Consider the following 26,760-nt stretch of genomic DNA (forward strand, 5'->3'; position numbering starts at 1 on the left):
CAGTGATTTCAGAGAGTTTAATGAAAATGCAAAGTTTTTACAAACGGTTTTATTTTTCCTTATACTTTTGAAATTACACGCTTATCCAGTAAGAACTTACGGATTTAAAAACCTTATTTTATATTCTATATACATGTTGATTTTATTTGCGCTATTTAATTAAAACTACGCATATGTTAGGTGAAATTTACATTATGACAAAATTTGCAATAACCTAATTAACAGTTACATATTGTTTATATTAGGTTTCTTACGAGCTATTTTTACACTCTATATCACATTTCTTTTATATCTTAATAAAGTAAAAACCTATACAAGCATAAAGTGTACGATTTGTAATAACATATTTATTTCAGGAATATTTTGATACATAGCTTCCTTTCACTACAACAATGTCCTTAAATCAATTTACAGAACAAGTTATTTAGCTTAAATTTGTATTGTCAAGCATTTTATTTACATTCAGATATGTAAGTAGATGATGCAAATGTTATATGTGTGGATTTTAAAGTATAAAACAAAATGTACTAATTTTAACAACCTTCACATTGAAATCCTAAATCCAATTCTTTTTTCAAACAATTTCCTAAATTGCTTAACCCTTGTACGAGTTACAAAAGTTCTCCGAGAAAACTCAATTTCATTTTCCTCCTTAAAGATTGTTTGTGACTATACTTGTTATATTTTACTGGGTTATTATGACGTGAATAATAAAAAATGTTATTTACATTTTACACATTTATTACAATAAAGTGAGCATAGAATCTTATAAAAATTAATTCCAAACACAATGAACATGACTATTTAGCAAAGATTTTTATGCCAATCAGTCTTTAGTATTACTTTCTCAAGAACCAAGTGAAACTAAATATTTATTACCTAATGCCATTTTACATAAGAAATACATAATCGATACAAAAAAGTTGTATCAACAGAAACCGTCTTTTAAATCTGGGTACCCTATATCGGGGTTAGGTCTTCTAGAACCATTACCTCGAATACTATCAGTACGGGCACATCGATTACCACGACCTAAACTAGCATATCTATTATCTGCTAATTTATCTCTCTGAGATACTTCATCGTAATATCTCGCGTCATTCAACCCGGCACTATATTTTTGACTTAAACTATATTTATCCAATGTTGCATACTTTTGAACTGTTGCATATTGAGGTATAGTTTCTGCAACACCATTACTTTTGACTCGATCGTAAGGTCTTTCTTCAGATGGTAATGCACCATCCAATCTGGCTTTAAATTGCTTCTCCTTTCTCCGTCGTCTTCGACATGCACATAGTGCTACAGTTATAGCACATAACAGCAAGCTTACGCCTGCAGCGGCGGCAACATATGGAGGAGGCAATGAAATTCTGAAGGAACAGTTAGAATCCTCCTCGTCATACCCCGAAGGACAATGCGCATTTCCATCACACCACAACGTGAAAGGTATGCAAGCGTTTAACTCTGGACACCTAAAATTAAAATATAATAATCAATAACTCCTACATTATTAATTAAAAGGAATAGAAGTATAATAACCGCTTACTTGTATCTGCACTCGAGTGAAATGGACGTTTGAAAAAATACCGAGTCAGCTTCATTCTCCATTGCGGATTTTTTCATGACCTCTATCCACTTAATTGAATAATCGGCTGGTTCGTGTTGTAGAAAATCAATTACATAACTTCGTGCATGCGGCTTAAGAGATGATTCTAAATTCGTTTGGGCTGCGCTCCAACCAGGGGAGAACAATTCCATCGACTCATTTTCGTCTGGACAAATTTCTTTTGGTTTTGATGTATCATGAGCTTCATAAATGTATATTCTATTTGGTGTCGGGCAAAATGTTGAGGTCGTTGACATTTCAAATCCTGGCAGTTTCATGTACAAATATCTGCCATGTAATGGAGTTACTTCATCACCTCCAGGTTCGATAAGCCATGGCCGATGTACACATGCGACTTCTGCTCTGACGCTTTCTGATATAACATTACGATCACCAATAATTTCTGGCGGTATGGGCATCTGTCTTTTGTCATATAGCCTAATCTCGCCACTACTTCCTCGTAATCGCCTATCTCCCCATCCCGACGAACAAATCGATTCATCGCTGGAGCCAGTAGGTACAAATTTAAATTCTCCATCAAATGCAAAATCATCATAATCTTCAGTAATATTCATCATAGTCACAGTGAAGTTTACTTCTACAACTGGAGCGGTTAAGGTATGAATATTTAACGGCTCCGATCGATTGGTGCAAAGACAGTCTCTTTGTATTGGTACCCCCTCCCAAGGATACTCTGTAATAATAATTTGAGCGTACCCCTCGCCTCCGATCGTTCTCTTTATTGGTTTGTCGCATACCCAACGACTGCTTCTACTATCTTTGTAAGTAATACAATATTTATTGCCAAAATAGGTATTGGTAAATGTAAGTTGCACTCTTTCTCCATACTTCGCTTCGAATCTGTGAATATAAATGGAATTAAAAACTAAGCCGCTATAATTCCGAAGTATCATATTAAAAAGTAGTTTTCGAATAGTGTTACCTTAAAATACAAGTAAGATTTTGTGCGCCTCCTCTGCCATAGTAAAATATAGCCCGAGGTGCTTGAAATCTTCCTGAATAGGTTTGTGCGGATTTGAAAACTCTGTCGCAAGCGGAGCGAGAGTCCGTCAAGGGTTGTCCTTGTTCGCTTACGTCGACAAATTCGTAACGGAGAAAGAATGATACTGGATACAGCGCAGATCCTTGACGTAGTTCCTGCAATAGAGTTGACTATAAACATCCATAAAAATTTACTCAAATATTTGTAGAATCTGCTTAAAAATTGACAAAATAATTTTTATTGAAAAATTCAGTACGAAAATCGACAGTTAAATTGTGTGTATCTTTCCAGATTAAATAAAAACTCTTCGTCCCTTTTTTATTCAGTCAATGATAAAAGTCACAAAAGAAATGGACAATATCATTATATAATTTTGTTAAAATCTACATGAATCAAATTTAATGACGTCTACTTTGAGCAAATCTTCAAATATATAGTTGTAAAACTTCCCGGAGTCCTCGCTGCGCTGTATTTAGTATGGAATAATAAAACAGTTTCAAACTAGAGACTTTATCAAGTTGGCTAAACCTGGTATTCTATATTGAGTGGAAAGTCTTCGCCTGCAATGAACAATTCAGATGACTAATATTAAGAAAGTAGTTTTCAAGTATTGTTAGAAATATATTTTGACAATTATTAATTACTTTTTTTTATTTTTTATTTATGATTATTGATTGCTAAATTTTAAATTATATTATTTATACTTATACTTTCAAATTGATAAAAATGTTATCTTTGATTATGAATCCGTTTTATGATACAGAAAAATTATTACGATAAAAGTAACAATAATAATCTTAGCTCCAAGCCCAAAATATCGTTTTCGTTGCTACCCAATTAGTTGTTATGAACAACTGTGAATTTATTTAAAATGTTATTATACAAATTATGCATATATAAATTAACTAATTACTATGGAAAAAATACTTTTTCGGTAATTAATAAAAGGTATACATCGAATCAAGATAATTTATTCGCACTGTCTGAAAAATATATCAGTATACAAATCCAAATGAATACGTGATATTGTATCACAATAGTCACAAAACAAGTCGTTATCACATTCTATTTGTGGGAAGTCTTTAAATTTTCGGTATTATTTGTGATGTACACAAAAACTGCTGTTTTATCATAATTATTCTTAACATTAATCTAAGCTTCCATTAAAGATAAAAGTTACGATTAACCAAACCGATTTCATAGGTATAACACTGCACAAAAAAGCTCGCAGCATAATTTTAAAATTTGACAGTTTAGTCTTGCTAATAAAAATAAACTTACTAATAAATACTGCTTTTCTACATTGAAATTCGTGTGTGTATGTAACGTACAAAATTTAGTTTTTCTATTTTTGTATGTTACATACATATTATATGAGATTACATTCTTATATACTTTTGCGTTGCTCGAAATAAGACGATAGTGCTAAAGCATTCCATGACTGAGAGCAAAGTGGAGTCCGCACGTGTCCCTTGCATTATTCACCATAGCAAATGCAATGCCCGCGCGCGCTTGACTTATCTGTCTACTTCCCGATTAATGTTTCAACGCTTCGAGAATTCTACATTCGAGGGGAGTAAAAAATGGTGTTAGAAATAGTAGTAGTAGTATTTATACATTTTTAACTTTATAGTGCAAATGTCAACCAGGTGTATTAGATCCATGTTTATTAAGTTTGTAATTTAATAATCAAAATGCACAGATGCATACATTATATCCAATAAAATAAAGGCACGTTTTACAATTTAATTGTGTAAACAAACATGTTGAATTTAAAACACATTTTTTGCTTATCATGCTTGATTAATATGTATGTTTAAAACTCAATCTTGGTAGAAACTGACGACTAATTTTTTTAAGTCTATTTAAATATGAAACAAAAGAAAATTACGTTAACAGTTTAACAATGGATTGATATTTGATGCAACAGTTGTAACTGACCTGTAATATTGTCAGTGCTGGACCAGTGGTTATATAGCTCTCGCTCGGTGCGCAGGGTCTAGTTGCTCTAGTTGCATTGGACAGGAGCGCATGGTCACACAATCGTGGCGACTCTTCGCGGCAGAACGAACCCAGAAGTAACTTCTTATCACTCATGTCTAACTGTAAGAAAATTATTACATTAATCTGCATTTAACACCTTTAGTATATGTATTTATTTTAGGCTCGCTTCTTTTAGGCCAAGGTATGGATTCTTCTTCGAGTTTTCAAACATACAATTTTAAAGTAGACTAATTCATGTTTAAATTGATTTTAATGTTTGATATTAAATTGCTTTTCTTTAACTTGTAATAAGTTAGAATGAGCCTATTACTCAGATAAGACAATAAAGTCTTTCAATATAAAAGTAAAATTAGTTGATTAAACACCAAAAAACTCTTTCGGAAGTTTTAGTGTTCATCCGTTCTTAATGCAAGCAAAGGAATTGCGAATGAATGGAACGAAACACCGCACTGCAGTCAGTGGAGAACTCGGTAAGAGTGCTCAGACACATTAAAGAAAATTAATGTTTGGCTCCCGACGTCAAGTGGTAAGGTAGCGGTAGTTGGCAAAGTGAAATGGCACGAATAAAGGCGGTGAGAACCTAATTTTATACCACTTCTTTATTCGTATCATCGCATTAATCTTCATTAATACTGGACTTGTGCGTAAAATGAATGCAAATTTAATCATACTCTTTCCTTTGTTTCTTTTATTACTTTGAGAGAGAGAGAGAACTTAACAGCCTTGATAGTGGTATTTTCTTTTAATTACGGAATCTAATTTCAGTAGGGCAATATATAAATTGTAGTTATAATAAAGTAAGTTGGGTGTCCTCTTGTATTTTTAGAGACTTAAAAAAGTTTTGCGGTTAAGTATGATGGAATTCGTATTACAATTTCTCGTATAAGACAATTTTTAAATATCGATATAAATGATAAAGTATTAGAATACCTTCCTATCGAGGTCGGCATCAGGGGCTGCGCCGTCCCAAATGGTGAGTTGAGATGAGCAGTCTTTCTGCTGATCAAAACCGGCCGGATCAGTGCCCGTAGCGTGATATTTCACAAATGACACCCAAACAATCTCGTTGGCACGGCCCTGGAAAAAGGGGATCTTTTCAACATATTTTTACCTGATAAATTACTTTCAATTTATTTACTACTGTAAATTTGATCTGTGGGCAATTTTTAGTAAAGGTGAATTCATTGAGCAATTAATTCATTACTTAGTAAATGTTATTTCAAGTTTATGAACGATATTACTTTTATTACAGTAATAGTTGAAAAAACAATCAATTTGAAGAAGAAATTAGCAGTAATCTATTGTCATCGGCGCTTTGTTAAAATTATTAGAATTGAATTTTCAGTTTCCTAGGCGTTCTTTATCCAAAGTTATTGCATATTAAATATTTATATGTTATGAAATTGGAAAAATTTATTTAACAATTTCATAGAACTTGTACGTAAAAGTTTATTCTATAAAGTAATACAGAATATTGTTATTTTAGCTGCAGTTTGCATAAACTGCAATATTTGTTTTAGTTTTGCACTTTTGGCTCTACAGTTCAACCTTTTACAAACACAAACAAGTCAACATTGCCGAAACCATTTCAAGCCAATTCGGATATGACGAAAAAGTTTTGAATGATACATGATTTCATTTGTTTTTTTTTTGTTTTCAAACTGTGAAATTGGTAACAACGGTCAAATTATCTATACTATGTACCTACTAAAGTTTAAAATGAACATCGTACATTTAAACATTCGAAGGTTTCTAAAAGAAACTGATTACGGTAGAATGTATAGGTATAGTCTTTTGACAATAATATAATAAAATAGTCAATTTATTAAAAAGTGACATCAAAAATAAAAACATGCCCCAGTATCTATATTCTATAACACGTACCTGAAAGAAGTAAACGCAAGACGTATTCGGTGGTAGCGAATGCCTTGGGTTCCTCAATATTCCGCTTGTTTTGTCAGATGAGCGTAGAATAAATCGACATCGTCCGTCAGTGCGCACGTACGAGTGGGAATCTTTATCCACGTATAAGACCTACCAAATCAAATTTACACGCTAAAGTTACATCAATCACGTTGGCTCGTAACACGAAACCTAAATGTATCGAATTAGTGTCACCCACGGTGTTCACATGGCTGACTGGGCGAATTAGCTTACGCTTTATTGGGCTGCATATTTATCAATTATATGTATCTAAAAAGGTTCACTGTATTAACAATTATTTTACATGCAAACTTATTGTTATCAAGTTTTAAAAAGTTCAAAAAAAATTAATTGTTAATAAAAAGTACTTATTCGTATTATAATTTCATTCATTATAAAAAAAAAAAACATTTTTACACATCTAATATGCAAAAGGAATCGATTTATTTTGAAAATTAATCTGTAGTACTACATGTAACCAACCTGTACTTCCAGTTCGAATCCCGGTAAATAGCTCAACGGTACCGGATGAAAGGGATTGTCGTATGGGGATGTGTGGAATTCCAGGAGCATGTGCGGGCCCCGGCTTACAATGTCGGGCACCGCGTCGCCTCCACAGAGACGAACTAACACGGGAGACTCGCGGGTTGCACCGTCCCATACGGTGAGGTAATCTTGAACCACATTGCACTGATCCCAAATCCTACGATGGTAATTTTGACTAGTTACATCCGGTTTTTAGTTTTAATTCAGACATTTGTAAAGTCAGACTTTTGTACATCAGATTCAACAATTATCTAATAAAATTCGATCAGCGTTCTAGTGCTAATATTATTTTCTAAATTAAAACTTTTTGTGGAAAAAATTCTTTTTTTTAATTCAGTTCAGAAACCTTCCATAGAATCGAAAAAAGGGAAAATCAGAAATCATTTCGAATATACTCACTTGAGAACTCGTTGACTCCTGTCATATTTAACTATTTGATCTTTGATATGTATTTTATGACTGTTCGTTTGTCTAACAGCTAGTAGTACATGTTTATCCGCTGGTATCTAAAAATAAAAAAAATAGTACATATTATACAGATACTCTAAAAAGGGGTGTATTCTTAAAACTTACATATTCCAATAAAACATTTTCTTGTTATGTTCACTCGCATGCGTTATCAAACACACTTAGAGAACTTAGACTGAAGTGGTCTCGTATAAAGTTGTATCTTTTGTGTACCTTAGTATGTTCAATGCGGTACGTGCAAGTAGCGTTCCGTGGATACACGCCGGGAAAGTTGGGAGACTGAATGCGGCATGCTCTTAGATCGCAGTCGGTGAGAATGCGGTCGCAGTAAGTGCCAGGCACCCGTTCTCCCCGCCACGCGCCCACCGTAGCGTTTCCGTATCTCAGACGGGCCTCGCTCCGACGTAGAAACTTGTAAGCCAACTTGAAGTCGAAATTGTACCCGACTCCCTAAAAGCAAACGTCGTCAGTACCGATGTAATTATTTCTGACGCGACGTGATTACACGCGATAAACTTGAACTCGAGATGTGTTAGTTTGAACAGCGTAAATGTATTAAATTATACAAATATAAATTTAAGAGGATGGAAAAAAAAACACAGTCAATTTGATAACGACATAAGGGCACACCGTGTGATGTTAAATCAACTCCTTTAAATTTACTCTACTTCTCTTTTTCTGACCCTACTTAGTAAAGCAATGAGACTAGTAGCACATAGTTAGCAATTCGAACTGACGGTCACTAATCGGCTATCATAATGTTAGCCGATTACTAATCAGCTTTTTCTATTTTAGCTAAATAATATTAATCTTTTAATAAATCCGAATATATGTTTTTCGATTTTAATTACCTACACTAATAAGCCCTTTGTGTAGATTTGTATAGAATAGTTACAACGTTTACAGGTAATGGATACTCTTTTTTTTAAGTAAAATTTTACGCTTAAATAAACACGGACCATAAATAAACTTTGACGCATAACAAATTGTTGAAGCGAAATTATTGAGGCAGTGAAATTCTTATCGTAGTCTCTAGAGGGTGTCCGTAATCATCGTCTAATTAATTGATCGAAAGTTCAACCCTCGGTGCACATTATTCGACTGCTAACGCCAGATAAAGGAAGGGCAGCGAGGCGTTAAAAGCGGGACGATGTGAAATATTAGTTAAGTCACAGGCGCAAAGCCACACTTAGTTACAACACAGGAGAACATAAAGGGATCTTCGGCCGAACTTTCTTAATGAAGATAAATATCGTTGCTCATTTTTGGGATTAATGCTACCATGTATCAGATCTGTTAATTACTGTACTAAGGTGAAAGCTATTATTTTGTGGATTAACTGAATGGTATATCATTTTGTGATAAATACTACATCATTTAACGTTGATAATTACATTGGTTACTGACGCCTTTTATATAATATTTATACATATGTTATTGAATAAAAAATCAATACTTCATGATATAATATTACAATTATTACGGGTCGCATTAATGTAATCAATAACAACCAACTTTTAATACTTACAATACCATTTGATTTTATATAGAGTTACTTTTATGGTTTTACGACATGAAGGGTAAAACTTAACTTTCCTTTAAAGCAACTCGTCAACAAAAGTTCGTTTTATTCTTTGTCAAAGTATGAAATTATGGGTTTCATATAAAGGCAAGGGTAATTACAGTACACACGCCATGGCTAAATTAACATCGATGACTCATCCGTACTACGACGTGAAATAAATTCAAACACCATTACATGTTTACCTAATCGATAGAGTCATGTTCGACTGCCGGCTTCTTTTAACGCAAACAGATAATTTTAACTCTTATAACGATAAAAATATACTGCAATATCAATATCATCTATATATATAAAATAAAGTCGTGTTACTTACACTATTTATAACTCAAGAACGGCTGAATCGATTTGACTGAAAATTGGTGGGCAGGTAGCTTAGAACCAGGAAACGGACATAGGATAATTTTTACCCCGTTTTCTATTTTTTATTCCGCGCGGACGAAGTCGCGGGTAAAAGCTAGTCTTTTATAAAGCCTTAATTAAGTTTTGTACAATAACTACAATCGTAAAATATTGATTTTCCAGCCTTTCAAAGCACAAACACATAATTGCTCTTTTATGATCAAGATAGTTCCTTACTCGTCACTATTATTTAGGGAATTATGACGCAAATCAAAATTCTTGACCAACAAAAATACGTATTACCTGCTGACTTAATCTATCGAGTCGTAGGGTCATATTTATAGAATCTGATTCGCTAAAGTACACGGTGTATCCCCAGGCAGAACCGCACCATTGCCCAGTAGGGGGCGAGGGGCTTCGCTCCACGATCGTCATGTGACCGTCGGGACATCCGTCAGATGTGAACGACACGAATTTACCCACAGTGAACGTGTCGAAAGTTAACTGAAAATAATAAGATGTTTAAATAAATTCTTATTTATAAAGGCCAACATGGTCTGTTCAATCGATTCACGTATGTTGGCCATATGAAGGCAAAGTAGCAGCGAGTCCTGGTAAATGTTCACGATTGGCACGCAACACCAGATGAACCAAAAATGAACAATTACACTTTTCTGAAATGAAACAAGAAAAATCATGATATGACATTTGTAGCGAAATGACTTTAGCTACAAATATTTAGGTAACAAATAAGAAATAAATAAAACCCTTATGCTTGAAGAATAAATATATTTGTACCTCATACGTAGTCTGGTTAATTGCTGCAAAAAATTTGAAATTCGAGAATATACCAAGCCTCCGTAGTTGTTTTTTTTTAATTAAATAATCTACATTTAAGCAATTGTTTGCTTACTTGTATAATATCTCCATAATTTCCACCGGTTGCGGTGAAATTAAGGTTGCATATAAACGGCAGATGATCCTCTCTTGGCCTGCGCACTTCCAACTCGTACGTTCGACCTACATCCCCCATATAAGTCCTGTTACACGCTACAAAATAAAATACTAGTTACATTATTTTAGTTTACACATTAGTTTAGTATATAATTTAATTCTACAAGTTATTAAAATGTCTTTAAACATTAATGTCACGTATTAAGAAGGTTATGTTGAATTTATAAGTTTCATAAACACGCAATTCTGTTATTATCACGATACCAATTATTTTATTTCATAGGTTGAAAAAAAACATTAATAATGATTTTATCCGCTTATTTTACTACTATTGTAATAAAATACATTTTAATTAAGTTATGTTTCAAAGATATTATAAAAAAATGTTTAGTGTCAAATTGTTTTATTCAAATCATTTTCATAACATGCCAATTTACTTTCAAATGTTATTACGATATTATTTTTTAAATATATAAATGACTATATGTCGCCCGATCGTCCACACGGAATTAAAAAAAACTTCATTAGTAGGCCTATGTGTTCATCCAGACTATGCCATCTACATCTATGCCAAATTGAAATTCGTTGAACCGTTTTGGAGGTACCTTCTAACAAACATCCATCCATCTAAACATTGGCATTTATATTATAATATTAGTAAGATCTAAGTGATTCTTGTTAAAGAAAACCACCTGAAATACAGAATTCAATCCATTTTTAATTAAAACACCTTTGTTCGCTGCTTACAAATGCGGTTTGGAAACGGAGAAAATTTCGCACAAAAACAGGCAATTTCTTTCATTATGTTCTACGCGTTCTGACTCGAAACAAATGGACCATTTTAGCAGAGTAATGGCATACTTAGACACGCTTGTGTACGTGGTTATGTACTCGCCTGAGAGTAACAGTTGTTCGCGTTATTTCGTCATAATTTATTCGTGAGGCGGTCGGTGTTAGGTGCATACCATACACCAACTCGTTACGATGCAGTACATTATATCCTAGATCTTATATTTGTAAACAAATGTGTGTTTGGTAATTACTTTATTAAATACTACTTCTTAAATACTAATAAATACTAAAATTAATGTTTCTACTAAGATACTATCTTGAAATAACTTATATGTTTTCGTTTAATTTGTAGCATCTTCAAAAATTGTCTATACATCGAATGTAAATAAAACATTTATTAAATAACAAGGTCTTTGAATCATCATACATCACTGTGACGAAGAAACATTTAGGTGATACTTTTAATTAACCTCTAATATATATTGACATACTTACAGAGTTCGTTATCAACATAGAAAACTTACGAACGCAATTGCCCCCGCGTAAACTTTTAGGAACATGAATGTCGTAAATGAGCAATTTCCACGGTCCCCCGTGAAGTAACAAGTCTGCGTCAAGTCGACTCATTTCCCTTTATAACTTTTTGTGGTTACGTAACGTATTAACGAGGCTATTGGCATTTCCATGTCGGGGTTATTACGTAATCAAATCTATAGAGTCATATGAACCCAAAATCACAGTGTATAAAATTACTTTTCATCTTATTTTGATTGAAATCTAAGAAGACATGGAGCACTAGATAGCTAATAGAACTTTACGAATAACGCCAAGTTGAGAGGAACAACACATCAATAGAGTACTCACTTTACAGAATAACAATCCTTAGCTAAGTATTGTACATTTTATAGTCTATCTGCTCAGTAAATTATATATTTTTCAATTTTTAATCACTATTTACTACAAATAAAGTTACCACTTACGTGTACAGGCTTTTGGTTCATCGCTTTTATCACCGCAGTCATCTTCTCCATTACAATATTTGTCTAATGATATACATTGCCCTGTATCACAGAGCAATTCACTAGCTCTACAAGAATTCACAGCAGTACCTTTGTTAGTTGTTTTTACATTCTTCTCTGTGTTAACACTTACATCTGTTACGGATTCTGAAATCTCATCATTGACAAATTCATCGTTCAAATCCTGTGGACTGCACAGTTTTATTGATAATAACACAATCATGAACAAAAAAGTTCTTATGTCACTTCCGGCATTGAAGAATTTAGAACACATTTTATGCCGCTTTGTACTCTGTCACAACATTCTTTACCACACTGAAGTATGATTAACTGAAACAAAGAAAATTATAATTAACAAATTGTTACATTTAGGGAAAATCACGAAACATTTACTGAACTAAATTGAATTTTAAATTATCCAATAACATTAAAGCTAAGAATATGTTTATAGCCTTTTGTTATATTTAAATTTGAGTCTTAATTGATAAATCATACTTTTTTACTATAACAATGCTGTAAAGCTAAGTGGTGATTAATAAATCATAACGACTGAGAATTAATTAATTAATTAGAATTAAGAATTAATCTGAGACTCGGAAATGGAGATGACGGCAGACAGATTGATTTTGAGGACGGAAACCTGGTGCACCGACCCTACGTAAGTGGGACAAGGTCAAGGAGATGATGATGAACGACAAGAGATAGGAGATTAAGCATGGATTATTAAAAAATATAGTTGTAAGCTATTTGTACAATATTTTACGGAAATAAACTTTTTTAATAAAGCCATAAGACTGAAACAAACACTGTTAATATTTCACTTTTCAACGTTTCCTAACACCACAGTTACGTAAGATATCATACCAGCGGCTAGTTGCATACATTTGCAGTCGGTGTTACTTTCATACCTCATAACTCAGAGCGGTACTATTTCACGAGGCTATGGCGCACATTTCGCCGTAACATAAATCAGCAACGGTACTGCATATGCGAATATTAAATTTCTTTATCTAGGCACAATCTAACTAGTTACAGGTGCGCAGTATTATTTATGGTGTGCACACATGTCGACGGCACGGCGAGGGTTACTGAATGTATTGCCCTACTTACGGAGGGTCGATTGTGCTTTCGCACTTACCAAATGTGTACATCTGTTCATATCAACGTCTAACACATTCATGTTTTCGTTACATAAGAACTTTGATATTAAACTTTAAACCCTAACATGAATTGTTTTAACTGTTCTTTATGGTTTAAAAATATCTTTAGCCCGAACTTTATCGAGCATTTATGTTACGGACATTTATTTGGATTCCTTTTGAAATTTAAAAAAAATAAAACATACGTTTTTAAGTTAAAAGAATTAGGTGAGTAAATTCATCATCAGCTCACTATACGTCCCCACTGAGGGGCTCGGAGTCTACCCCAAGTTAGGGGTGACTAGGCTATAGTCAACCACGCTGGCTCAGTGCTTAGTTGACTTCACACATTTTGTTGTTTGCATCACGATGTTTTCCTTCACCGTAAGAACGTAGGATAAATGTACATACGTAAATCGAAAAACACATTGGTACATAGCAGGATTCAAACCCAGGACCTGCAGATTGCAAGTCAAGTGCTTAAGAACTGAGCCACCGACGCTCTAGCAAAATATAATTATTTATTATTCGGTGTCAAAAGATAGCCCATTTGTTAGAAAAAAAAATAACATACCTTGGCCACGATTTTTGATTACCGGTATAAATAATTTTACCATTCCACTATAAACTAAATGTGATTAACCTTTATTTTTCAGTGATTAAATAAAACATTTTAAAACTACAATGTTTGCATGCATGTAAAATTTGTGAATGTGAAAACTGGGCGCACAATTTTGTCGTGGCAATTCAGAAGTCACCGCAACTGTGACACAGCAACATGCAAATGACCGTAAAAGCGAATTTGTGTTTCCAAATGCGGAGTGCTTACAAAGGGTTTAAATTTGCAAATCCATCATACGAGCTACGCAAATAACGCCTAACATTTTAGAGTAATCAAATATTTTACACCAGCATAAAAGATAGTTTTTAGAAATACATCTACTGATTCTATGGCTTTTACAACACATAGAGCGTACTTTAAGTCTCAAATACCATCCATCTCTGATCGTTTATAGTAAGTTCATAACATATCTGTACTTATCCCAATCATTTGGGGTTAGCTTTCCTCTTTCTAACTGCTGAAGTACAAAATAGGTATATAATATGAAATAATATATAAATAATATGAATTGAAAATGAACCGAAAATATGTAAAAAAAAAAAAAAACCTTTCTTAAACTGAAATTTACGTAAAAAGATAAATCTAGGTTAATGTTCTCTTCGAATAAGCCAAGATAATTTGTTGGACAGTGACAAATTAATGACTAACAAAGCACTGATAATGATTCCAAACAAAAAGTCCCGGCTTAAAAATACTAAAGTGGGATAAATCCTTTTAAATAAATGATACCAAATTCAACGTCACTATGTTTCCTTAAACTCATAAAAAAATATATTGTGAATTGTAAAATTTCATTTATATTCCGATGATCACATTTTAAAATATACGGCATGAATATACGGAACAAAAGACTTCATTAGTTATTTAAAGTACTACAACTATTAATATTTGAGAACCCGCTATCTTCATCATCATCATCACTATACGTCTCACTGATGGGCTCGGAGCCTATCCTAAGTTAGGGGTGACTAGGCAATAATCAACCACGCTGGCTCAATGCGGGTTGGTTGACTTCACACATATCATTGAATTTCCTGTCAGATATAGGTATACAGGTTGCATCACGATGTTTTAAGAACGTCGGATAAATGCACATATGTAAATTAAAAATCGAAAATCACATTAATACATGGCGGGATTCGAATCCAGGACCGGCAAATTGCAAGTCAAGTGCTTAACCCCTGAGCCACCCACTATCTTACTAATATTATAAATGCGAATGTTTAGATGGATGGATGTGATGGATGTTTGTTACATCTCCAGAACGGCTCAACGGATCTCCATGTAATTTGGTTTCGTTATAGAACATACTCTGGAAGAACACAAAGGCTACTAATTAAGTTTTTTTTATTAATTCCGCGCGGACGAAGTCGCAGGCGACAGCTAGTTAATACATATGTTTAAAAAAGTTTTAATTTCTTATTAAATATTAACATAATAAACAACAAACTATGGTTGTATGTGTAATAGTCATTCAAAGAAAACAAAGGTTAAAAAAATACTTTATTCATGCAAATATCAACGTGCAATTGAATCACATAGGCACTTATAACCCTTCATGTCTCGTTGTTAATTGAGAGACGTATTGCAATTGGAAATAATAATTGATTCAATTATGATTATTAAATTTTAAAGGCAACTTTTGTATTCATTAATATTGGAATTTATAATTGGATGGATACGATATGGATAGTATTATTTAATTTGGATAGATGTAAAGATTGAAATGTGATTTGTCACGCGAATGCATTCTAATTGCGCTTGTCTCCGCGTTGTGTGACAAGATTGAGTGCAAACATCATCTATAAATGACCCTGACATATATAACTTTATTCATGACAAGCTGTTCGTAACGTGAGACAGACGTTGTATAGTTGAATTTGAGACTAATAGCGCTGTGATAATAACAATATAGACATACAGATAATGTCGTCACTTTAATGATTAAACAGCTCAAATATTATTAGGTAAATATTATTATAAATAAAGATATCTTTCACTTTTTGAATACTTTTTTTTTAAATTGAGGCAGACAAATGCGTTGAAATTTCAGTTTGAACCGTATTATTTAATTACCATTATTTCTAATGACAATTTCTTTTATTTTTATTGATAAAAAAACTTTTTAACAACATTATAATTCAAGGTAGTATCATTTTGGATCAAAAACATTCAATCGAATCTGTTAACTTTGTATATACTCGTAGGTATATTTGAAATGTACAGTAGTAAGAAACTGAACCGTGTATTGCGTAATAAAAATTTGGAACACTTGTGACTGATTGATAATCAATACGCTGCCGCCGCGCCAATAAATTAATCTGTAAAGTTTCTTGACGAATAATATCTTTATTCATGAATGAAAAGAAAATAATAGAAATGCGTCCAAATATAACTGCATTATTTTAATCTCAACGAAAACATATTTGGCATAGTCTCAAGACTTTCAATAATGTAAATTTTATTTTTACATTTACAGTTTTTATTTCATTGCTTTTATGTTTTTGTATATTATCACTGTTGCTAGCTTTATTTTTCATTGAAAAATAAAAGTCTCGGGGATGATTAATAAAAAATGTATTTGTGGAAATCTGGCTTCCCCAAAGTCTTTGGATACATAAAAATGGCCTGCAATTGAATAATTATATTTTCTTGGTATCTCCAATCACGTTTATTTAAAGCCTTCGCAGAATTATATTTTGTTATAAATTATTTTAGAAATGTTTGATAACTTCAACACAGTTGAAATATTATATTAATCCTTTTAATTAGTTAGGTTGTGCCAAATAGATATTGAGACAATCCCGTCGAAAAGACGGTTCTTGCTATCCTACGTCTCCTTATCTCGGCCAACGTAATTAATTACGTCCTCCATTCAGTCTGGTAGGACGAACTATCCGAGCTTGTTAATGCGAAACATTATTCAAAGGCAACCGCAGATGAGACTTGAGCCTTGAAATAAAATGTATTTGATTAATTTTTCCTTTACGCGCTTTAATTTTACGTATCTTATTCTTCATGTGATTTAAGACATGCGATGGATTTTTGCATTATTTGTAAAAGTAATTAAATTTTATTCCATTACAATTCCTTGATAGTAAGAGTAAAATAAATTAATAGATAAATTGAATTTTAATATAACATATGAACACGTTTTATATAAATCTCATATTAAATTATTTAACACATCACGTGAATGCCGAAATGCAAAACGTATCCAATCTTTCAAAGAATAACGAACCGCAAATAGCGTTAAATGTAAATGCATTTTTCGTATAATAGCAGTGTCGATGAATACATAAATGATGAATGAATATAAAGTATCTGTCCCAACAGCGATGGAAATTGTAACAAAAAAAAAACGAATTCATCATGCTATATCATCTCTGTATAGACTCTCATTAGTAAATAAACGATCAAAGAAAAGGAACGAATTGTCGAAATAGCTTTGGTTTGTGGTCACAATTTTCTCCAACAAACAAAATATGTTGAACGCGCTTCAGTTGGTACAAGCAGTATTGTATTTTGTCGGGACCATCATTGTGTTTTCGAGCATTTGTTTCCTTGCGAAATGGCAGTTAGGAATATTTATTGAATGAACTTGTGGCGTGGTCTCTCTTTTTAGTCAATTGTAGCCATTTTTGTATCGCTGTCTTATGATCCGAGCTAGTATATCGAGCGTAATAAAAGTTTCGATGGCAATATCAATCCCCTTTAATGCCGCGGCCATATATTTGATTTTCTACTCAATAACAAGTTTCGTAACTGAACGGAACACATTTTCGTTGTTATTGTTTTAATCGAAACTATAAATCCAGTACATTTTTAATATCGTTTCGCTTTATAGTAGTACTAGCTGTCGCCCGCGACTTCGTGCGAGCGGAATTAAAAAAAACATAATAAATAGCCCATGTGTTCTTCTAGACAATGACCGACATCTATGCCAAATTTCATCGAGATCCGTTGAGCCGTTCTGGAGATACCTTCAAACAAACATACATCCAACCATCCAAACATTTGTATTTACAATATTAGTAACATTATAGATGAAGTTAATATTTAATTGTTCCAAACCTGGAATCAAGATAAGACTAATCTCTTTTCTGTCTGTGCCTTTGACGAATTATACCATGTTCATAAAATTTTCCCTGAAATGAAATGAAAGAAAAATCATTGTAAGCTTGAAAAAGCTAGTATCATCTAAGTTTTTATTGCGTCGTTTACAAAGGAAATTTAATTGTTATCATACAATACCCAATACATTGTTGGAAATTATTTTAAATTGATCCTGAGCTTAATTTCAAATTAAACTAAAACCCACCACGGATGAAAACCAACGCGAAGGGTAACTCAGTTGCAAATTTCAGTAATCTACTAATGCCATTATGAATAGCATTAATAATTTACACATTTATTATTGAAATAGCCGGAATAAACGGAACAAGCCATCAATTCCACAATAACTTATATAGGCCACTCCGCAGGTATTAAATTCGGAAAGGGCCCGTAATGGAAAGGAACGGCCCTATTATACGTAGCTTTATATCTACATCGAGGCCCTTTGTCGGCCAGAAATCTCGACGCGCTTAATGGTTCCCACATGGGTCTTTTCCTTTAAGAATACATATGATATCACAAAATGTTTTCCTAAAACGGCTCTCCCATTTCATACTATTGACATACATAATGTTTCCTTAAGCTACAGAAGCGAGCCCCAACCCAGAGATACCCGAGGGAGGCTTCCGTAAAACAAAAGCGTGAAAGCACGAGATGATTAGAAGCGATACACACGGACTTATGAAAGACGAGGCTATAAAGTGCCTTTACGCCAAAGTGTTCTTTTGAATAGTTCTCCTGATTTAGATAAAACAAATACATTTTTTACTGCAATAAGAAATAAACGATTTATTTTTAAGTAATATTACAACTATATTTTCCACTGTTCACAAGTTTTTGGAATCAAACGTAGTTTTATGTTTGAAAGTAGAATAAAAAAATAATCTGCTGAAATTATCAGGAACGATTTAATTTATAAGACTTACAGCCACACTTAGAATCTAGTTTAATTATCATGAAGTGTAGCGCTTACTTTAGATTCAGTATAAAAAATCTAAAGGACTGATTAAAACCATTAAAATATTAGTAACAATTAAACTTGTAAAATTAAAAATTGTTTCTTTCCCATTTAAATTCTAACACAACATGTACAGTCGAGGACGTTTATTTCTCACACATTTACCAGTAATTTTGACGCTTACTATACTGCTAGCTAGAAAAAATGTCTTAGCAACATACATTTGCATATACATAGATATACATATATGTGATCATTATAGCTCTTAGTAACGGTTTGCTGTACTATGGGACCCTAAATGGGAAACGATTTAAATTCTTTTACTATATTCATCTGAGTTCTGTGTAGACTAAAGGTTTTATTTTAATTAACTTGTTATATTTAGCAGTCCGTACACTAAGTGATGTTGTAAAAACAGACCGTTACGTCAGCTTGCTAATCCAGGACGCGGAGCCATTTGAAACACCCTTTATTCATTTGCATAAGCTCTATCTGCTGTTACAAGATGCCATGTGGGCTTAACAAGTCGTTTCCATAAATCTATTTATATTTTTTGTATGTTTTGATTACCTTTTTCCTTGTTGAATAATGAAATAGTAATTAAAACGACGAAAGCTGAAACTTATCTATAAATTTTGTCATTTTTTATTCTTCATTAAATTGATGTGGACTATGTTAAATTAATTAATTTTATAAAAAACTATTTACGAAATTTCCGTTTTAGTTCTGAATGGAATACCTAATCAATAAGGTAATAAACACGATTTAAATTGTTTTCTGAATAAAAATTAGTAAATTGTACATAAAATCTATCGCAATTGTATATAACATCTCAGCTTAATTGAAAAAAGAAAAAAATTAAGCGGTTCCAACAACATAAAGGTAACTTAATAACCTTAAAGTATGCGATACCGGCTTTTTGTACTTCAAAACTTAATCCTAACTTAGGCGCAATAAACTATGATTATCAAGCTCACACATTCTTATTTGAGCAATATTCGTAAAGCCTTGGATAGATCCCCGCGTGTTGTAACTAGTAACAGACGGTTAACATAATCCTGCCTAAGCTAGCACGAAGTGAGTGGTTCTAATACAGTCACTATTTCAAGTGCATAATTGCTTGGCGAGCGAACAGTGGCCCAAATTAAGCCCAGCCGCGATAACTCTATATGAAAACCTCTTTTATGTTTACTATAAATTGTTCGTTGGTTTATTATAAACAAATTTACTTTTAAAATGTATGTCTAAATGATAAGCTGCAATATGTACACAGTCTGTCAAAGTTTCTATGACTTTATTAGTCTGGTTATGATTCGTATAAAAATTATAAACTAGTAAAAATTGGGTAAACAGATTAATTTCGTTTTAATTTGTGTTTGCACAAGTGGGTACTTTGAAAACCTGCGTTGGATTGCACGAGGCCGTCATCTTTACAGCCGAAACCCGCAACTGCTCACAGTTGCCTACCGTCCCTAATAAAGTTCGGACGATTTTGGATTACCGTACAAAATCGCTTTGATTAATTCATCTAGCGGCTCTAAAGTAACGACGTTACTAAAATCTTTATTAATTACGAAGCTACCACACCATGGGATGTTGCGCAAAATCGTTCGCGCGGAACCGTCTTAAATTTTCGGAGTGTATAGAAACCTGCAAACGATGAACTGAACATCGAGGTGGTAAGTCATCTGCATTATTAGTCATTTGTATTTATTATGCAACAAGTATTTGTTATATATAGTGTGTAGTATATAAAAAAATGAAATATAAATATTCTTTCACATCTCTCAAAAATAACAGTATATCGCCAAAGGGTACATTTAAAATTCAAATAAACTTTTAACTCGTCCCCCCCAAATTCATATCGTTTGATTACTGTTTTGATTACAAAGGGGCCGGCCTATTCGTTGTTTTAGGGTTGCAGACAGAGCGTCGATAGGGATCGCCAGTGGATAGCTATCTTTCCACACATTTTGTTATCAATAGCTGTTTGAACCTCCCTCTGCATTCCAAATTGATATTACTTTCTAAGCGAATTGTAATGCGATGCTTTAAAAGATAAAACTCACTTTAAAACTCTATACAAAAAACATATTAGTTGCCACCTTTAATAGATTTCTCAATAGATTTGTACACATCTTAAAACAGATTGTGCGAAAAATTCTGTACAATTATATTGAGAAGGATGGAGGACGTCTTTGACTTTTGAGTTATTAAATAAAAAAAACATCTGTAGTATAATGAAGCTGCCAAAGTTCCTTGTGCATAAACAGGAGGACTAGAAAGTAGACCGTGCCTAAAATTATCTTATTAATCAAATATAGCGAAATAGTATCATCAAAATGTTTAGTTTAATTATAATTTGTGGACATGTATTCGTAGTATGAACCCGATAATATCAACCGTCCCAATTAATTTGTTCGTTCAATTGATGTTTCAGTTTATACATTGTATATTTTAGAATTACACGTCATAATTACGGTTTAAAGCAATTGCCGGCAATAATCATAAATCCGTATGCAAATCTCATATGGAAATAGCTTAATTGTCCGCCAGATGAACTTTTGGACGTAATAGGTACTTAATTTTATCTTTAGTACTTTTCGAGTACATTATTCGAGTGAAATGCAAGCGAGGTTCATAACGATCCTAGAAGGACATTAATATGAATGTATAAGTGGCGTTCATTAAATTAATGATGTAAAGTTTTGCTTTAATGTTGCATATAGCCTTAAAAGTTTACGTATATAAAATAGTTTTATTAAATAACTACTCGGTTTTAACATTTTTTTAAAAGTACTAGTTGACGCCCGCGACTCCGTTTGCGCGATATTAAAAAAAAACTTAATTAACTAACCTATGTGTTCTTCCAAACTATGTTCTACATCTGTGCCTAATTTCAACTAGATCCGTTGAGCCGTTCCGAAGATACCTTCAAATATCCATCCATCCATCCATCCATCTAAATATTCGCATTTATAATATCAGTAAAATATACATACCACGAAGAGGTAATCTGATAGATCTTCTGAATACTTAAGGCGTAAACAGAAAACTTATCGTTGAAAAACATTTGATTCTAATTTTAGTTTTGCTGAATAAAAATGTTTAAGCACGGAATCGCATTATTTTATTTTAAGCAAAAATAGATACGGACCTATATCTCATTTCATATGTAAACATTAATTATCCTCGTTTATGGAAATTGCAAAATATTTGTAGTATAATATAATTTTACTTGTCAACACAACTACTGCTACACCTACTTTAAACTCATATAAATTTTTTGATATATAAATGTTACATCTTGCATGTTAAAAAAAAATTAAATTCACTATAGTCTTACGGTAAATATTATATCTAGAAATCTTTTGCAACGTAAATATGAAAAGGAAACTAAAAAATTCTCTAACATAGAAATGCATTAATATCTTTTAATTTTTCTCTTTATTTTCATGTAAAAATAAAAATGTACCGTAAAAATAAATAAACGTTAAAATAAAATTCTATGCATTCATTCGAACGTTAAAGCCCGCATAACTTTCCGTTTTTTGTTGTTGAATTTGACGTGCAAACTGTTTTCAACGTGGTTGTAACAACGAGAAAGCTCGCATAAAACATACAAAAGAATGAATCTCATCTAGTCACGCAACACAGCGACATCTGGAATATAATAACCGCAGGAAGAACAAATGAAAAAGTGATTTCAAATCATCTCGTGCAAGCTTCGCAAATGATACTGGAACGTAATAAATGTTGTGACATTTATGATGTGGAATATGACAGTTGAAGGAACAATAATATTCTTTTTTTCCGCTGGAGGTGAGGGTTATGTACGTATGTTATTTATGTAGATAATATGACTTCCGGTAGCGATTTCACCTATTTTGAAGAATAAGATATTACTCTACTTTGTGCGTCTAACTTTTTTTTTTTAATTTGGCACTTCACATGTGTAACGTAGCCTGGTTTCAAATAAGCTCTGTTTTAAATCTGCATATTAATAAAATTGTAATGTCTGCATGTAATTTCGGGTAAAAAGAAAAAAATAAGATTTCGTTCACATTTGCGTAGCGAAACGAAAAACCTTTTTTTTTTATTTTTACCTGTCTGTCTGCAAGTCTGTTTGAAAGGCCGCGTTTGTTCTGGCTAAACTCCGGAAGTGACGGACCGATTTTGACGGAAAGGTGATGACGAACGTGGGAATATATACTAAGCTAGATATTTTTTTAAAATTATACTTTGCTGACGAAGTCGCGGGCGACCGCTAGTTAAAATAAATTCTCCACTTTTATATATATTTTTTAAATCTTATGTCTATTTTTCATAGAAAAGACAAGTTAATATGTAAAACTCCAACACTGAATTCAATTTCCTGGAAAATATTTGCCCAAAGTGTAGTAAGGAAGACGCGGCCATGATCACATTCTCAAGGCGGTAGCTTATGAGCTTTATTGTGTTATGTTACATTCGCGCTACAGTATCATACAGTACTTGCAGTTTATTTAAACTTGGAAATATGAAATTGAATCTATGTCAAACGGTAATGTTTCTTAAACCAGTGTAAACTTCGTGCATTGATCACAGATTAAGCACTGTTCGAGTTAATTTTGACGTTTTGAATTTGATATGACCTAACTTTGATAAGACGCTACCTTCCCAATAAGTACTGGTGAGTCTTAAAATTAAAATTATACAGCTAATCATAATATTCAAATAAGAAAATTTTATTCGAAACATAAAACAATTTTAGAACATGCAAAGTGACAGAAACAATTAGTTATGTAAATGACTCGTAGCTACGCAACCTTAAAAAGGAATACATAAAAGTGCTTAAAATTAACATAGCAAATATTTGAATAGGCTACGCATTTAATATTCCAACGTCGACATAAACTCTTTTTCATGTAACGTTACCTTTGCATACGGCAAGCTCTATGACATTTCTCTCCACAATAGATGTACGCTTGCGGCATCAAACAATGACTCTAGTCAATTGCGGTATCGCTCGTTTCTATAAACAAACGACCCGTGCAACAGCAGAACTGATTCAAGTGTTCTAAGCAAATATACATGCAATTGAAAAAAGGATTTACCATATTCTATGTTTGTGAAAATCACGCAATAAAATTATATCGTACGTATCGTAGACGGTGCTACGACCGTAGCAGTTATTGTAGCTCTATCTAAAGCGCTACGTCGAATATTGTTTCGAATCATTTTTTAACATTCAATTAAATTCAAAATTATTTTAAGCAGTGCTTATTTCGTTCATTTATGTTTCAGAAATAATAGTTTTATATAATAAAATACGAAAAAGACTCGTTTCTTGGAATATTATAAAAAGGAATATTTAATTTTTTTAAATTATGCATTCCTGAAAATTATGAAGTTCAGAATCGATATTTAAGAGTTCTGTTCAATAAATATCTGTCCCGTCAGTGAAAAGGATCAATCATATAAACAAATATAATAGATTATTCACAAGTCTTTTATATTTATTTGTTATCACTCGAATTAATCACTAATAGTTATTTGTAAGAGCTGGAAAAAAATTGCATTAGTTATAAATTTGTTTAAATTTAAATAAGTCATTAACAAAAATTAATAAGTTAAAAATAAAGATAAAACATAATATAAATAAGTATATAATATATAGGAAAAAATAAGTGCAAAATTAAGAAATACGATGATACATCAACAGATAATTAAAAATATAATTTTCAAAAGCCTCAAATTTATTTAGATGATCTTACCTATGGCGTTACTGAAGATATCTTAAACCAAATTCCAAACTATGGCACTTTTGAGCAGAAGTTGACCAGTCCGTTTATTAACCCACAATCACTTAAAAAGTCATTAGAATTGTTGTTAAAAATTGTCAATAATATATTGTTATTACACAATACAATAAATAACGTTATTTTTCATAACACTAATAAACGATCGTGTCTTTTCGGCAATAATTTTTTCAAGTTCGAATTATGTAAACGCACTAAAATATTTGTTTGCAGACAAAGAAGTCCTTACCAATATCTCAATGCTCCTTAGTCACTATCTTTTATTCACTTAAAAAAATACAGTTCAATCCATCGGCGTTGCTATTGTCCGAAAATATGGGCAAGGGCACATGGAGTCGTTCCCTATAACACAAACATGTCGTATTACCGCTGCGATCAGTTCGCTACTGGAGGGGGCTAGCGGTCCCGGACTGCGCACCCACACAACGACGCGAGCCATCCGTATACGACAAATTGCGCCCACAAGCGCACTCCTTACAAGAGAGCTACGAGAGGAAGCGGGAAAGTAACATTTTTGGGCTTGTAAATGACGTGCACATTAATGGTGATTCACTCACACAGTTAAACGAATGCCGACGCACAAGTATGCCTGTTCTCGTACACAGAGAAAACGATTTAAACTTGTAATCCCTAACGATAATTTGAATTTAAGGGATTTGCTTTATTTCAAAATAGTAACAGATTTTTGAAGACAAAACTTACCTCTTTTTTTGTAATCAGTACCTATACCTTTAAACATAATATCACAGTTACAATAACTTTTCAGAAGTTGATATTCTATATATATTAAATATTAACATGGATTTTTTCATTACAATCCGAATTAGTCTGCCGTTACATGCCTTCCACTTTCAGAAAGGTTGTTAAAGCTACATGTAAGATTATGTCTGGAACATAGTAATTAAGATACTAGTAAATAAAAAAGAAGCTTTGTAGTGTCTGACTTATTTGAAAAGGATTATTAGAAATGGGATTTGATGCTCTATGTTTGAAGGTCGGCGTTGAAAATAGGTTCCTACTGAATTGTCTTAGAAAAAAAGAACGGAGCAAAATGTAGAACATTTCTCAAAAATCGTTATTACGTAATATCCAATCAGTCACGTCTCAGACTTTCTTAACAGACATACAACATTATCAAAGTTCGCCTTTAGAAAATTTGAGACATCAAAGTTGACTAGGAAGTTTCGTCAAAGATGTCGCAATTAATTTTCAATAAATTTTATCTTGTTAGCTCTCGAAAATTAGGGAGAATCCAAAGAACTTTAATCAAAAGATTAAAAAAAAAACTTTTTTCATTTGTATCGCGCGGTGTTGATAGTCATTTTATTACATTAAAATTGTAATTATATTCTAAGCTCTTTGTCTATTATATTCATGGAGATGATGTTGATGACATGTAAAGGAAAATATTAATATATTAATATAGCATAGTTGGTATATTTTATTGATGAGACGCTTCTATTGATCTCGAATATCTATATTTTGGACATTATTTTAAATAATCTTCTAAAATTATTATAGACAAATTAAAGGTAGATTATACGTTCATAGGAAAATATTAAAGGCGTAAAAGAATACTAGACTTTGAAATAACAAAATAAAAAACTTACTCGAAGCCATTTCTTTTTCTTAGTAAACCTTGAAAGGTTTTCTCAAGTTTGCATTATATATTTGCAAATATTTTATGATATTTCTTTTACCATTATGTATTTCAAAATAGTTTGATATTCTTTTGAAATCATAGGTTACGTTTTCAATATATTTCAATAGTGATTTTATATTGCAAATAGGCGTAAAAAGTAAAAACCTGATAGTTAACGTGTATAAAGTTCATAAGAGTAAGGATTCTTACCATGATGAGTCTTTTTCAGATCCTGATATT

The 26,760-nt window shown here is 32.5% G+C and overlaps 1 protein-coding gene across 1 annotated transcript; it reads right to left on the reverse strand.

Moving 5' to 3' along the window:
• Nucleotides 1-844: 844 nt before the first annotated feature.
• LOC106717700 lies at nucleotides 845-25,040 on the reverse strand. Its single transcript, XM_045680586.1, has 13 exons — nucleotides 24,834-25,040; nucleotides 12,204-12,572; nucleotides 10,391-10,527; nucleotides 9,781-9,981; nucleotides 7,767-8,003; nucleotides 7,485-7,591; nucleotides 7,023-7,242; nucleotides 6,501-6,650; nucleotides 5,547-5,693; nucleotides 4,554-4,715; nucleotides 2,553-2,767; nucleotides 1,550-2,470; nucleotides 845-1,475 (listed from the first exon to the last, which is right to left on the reverse strand). The coding sequence occupies exons 2-13, from the start codon at nucleotides 12,514-12,516 to the stop codon at nucleotides 929-931; spliced, it is 3,357 nt and encodes a 1,118-aa protein (XP_045536542.1). The 5' UTR covers nucleotides 12,517-12,572; nucleotides 24,834-25,040; the 3' UTR covers nucleotides 845-928.
• Between the last annotated feature and the right edge of the window lie 1,720 nt (nucleotides 25,041-26,760).

The sequence above is a fragment of the Papilio machaon genome, chromosome 13, assembly GCF_912999745.1.
Source record: "Papilio machaon chromosome 13, ilPapMach1.1, whole genome shotgun sequence".
Classification (NCBI taxonomy): domain Eukaryota; kingdom Metazoa; phylum Arthropoda; class Insecta; order Lepidoptera; family Papilionidae; genus Papilio; species Papilio machaon.

Excerpts from the sequence above, each read along its gene's own strand:
- LOC106717700 (XM_045680586.1), bottom strand. The coding sequence starts at position 12,516 with ATGTGTTCTAAATTCTTCAATGCCGGAAGTGACATAAGAACTTTTTTG. Across the intron at positions 7,243-7,484 it reads AGGAGTCAACGAGTTCTCAA|GATTTGGGATCAGTGCAATG; the intron begins GTGAGTATATTC and ends TTACCATCGTAG. Across the intron at positions 2,768-4,553 it reads CAGCACTGACAATATTACAG|GAACTACGTCAAGGATCTGC; the intron begins GTCAGTTACAAC and ends ACTCTATTGCAG.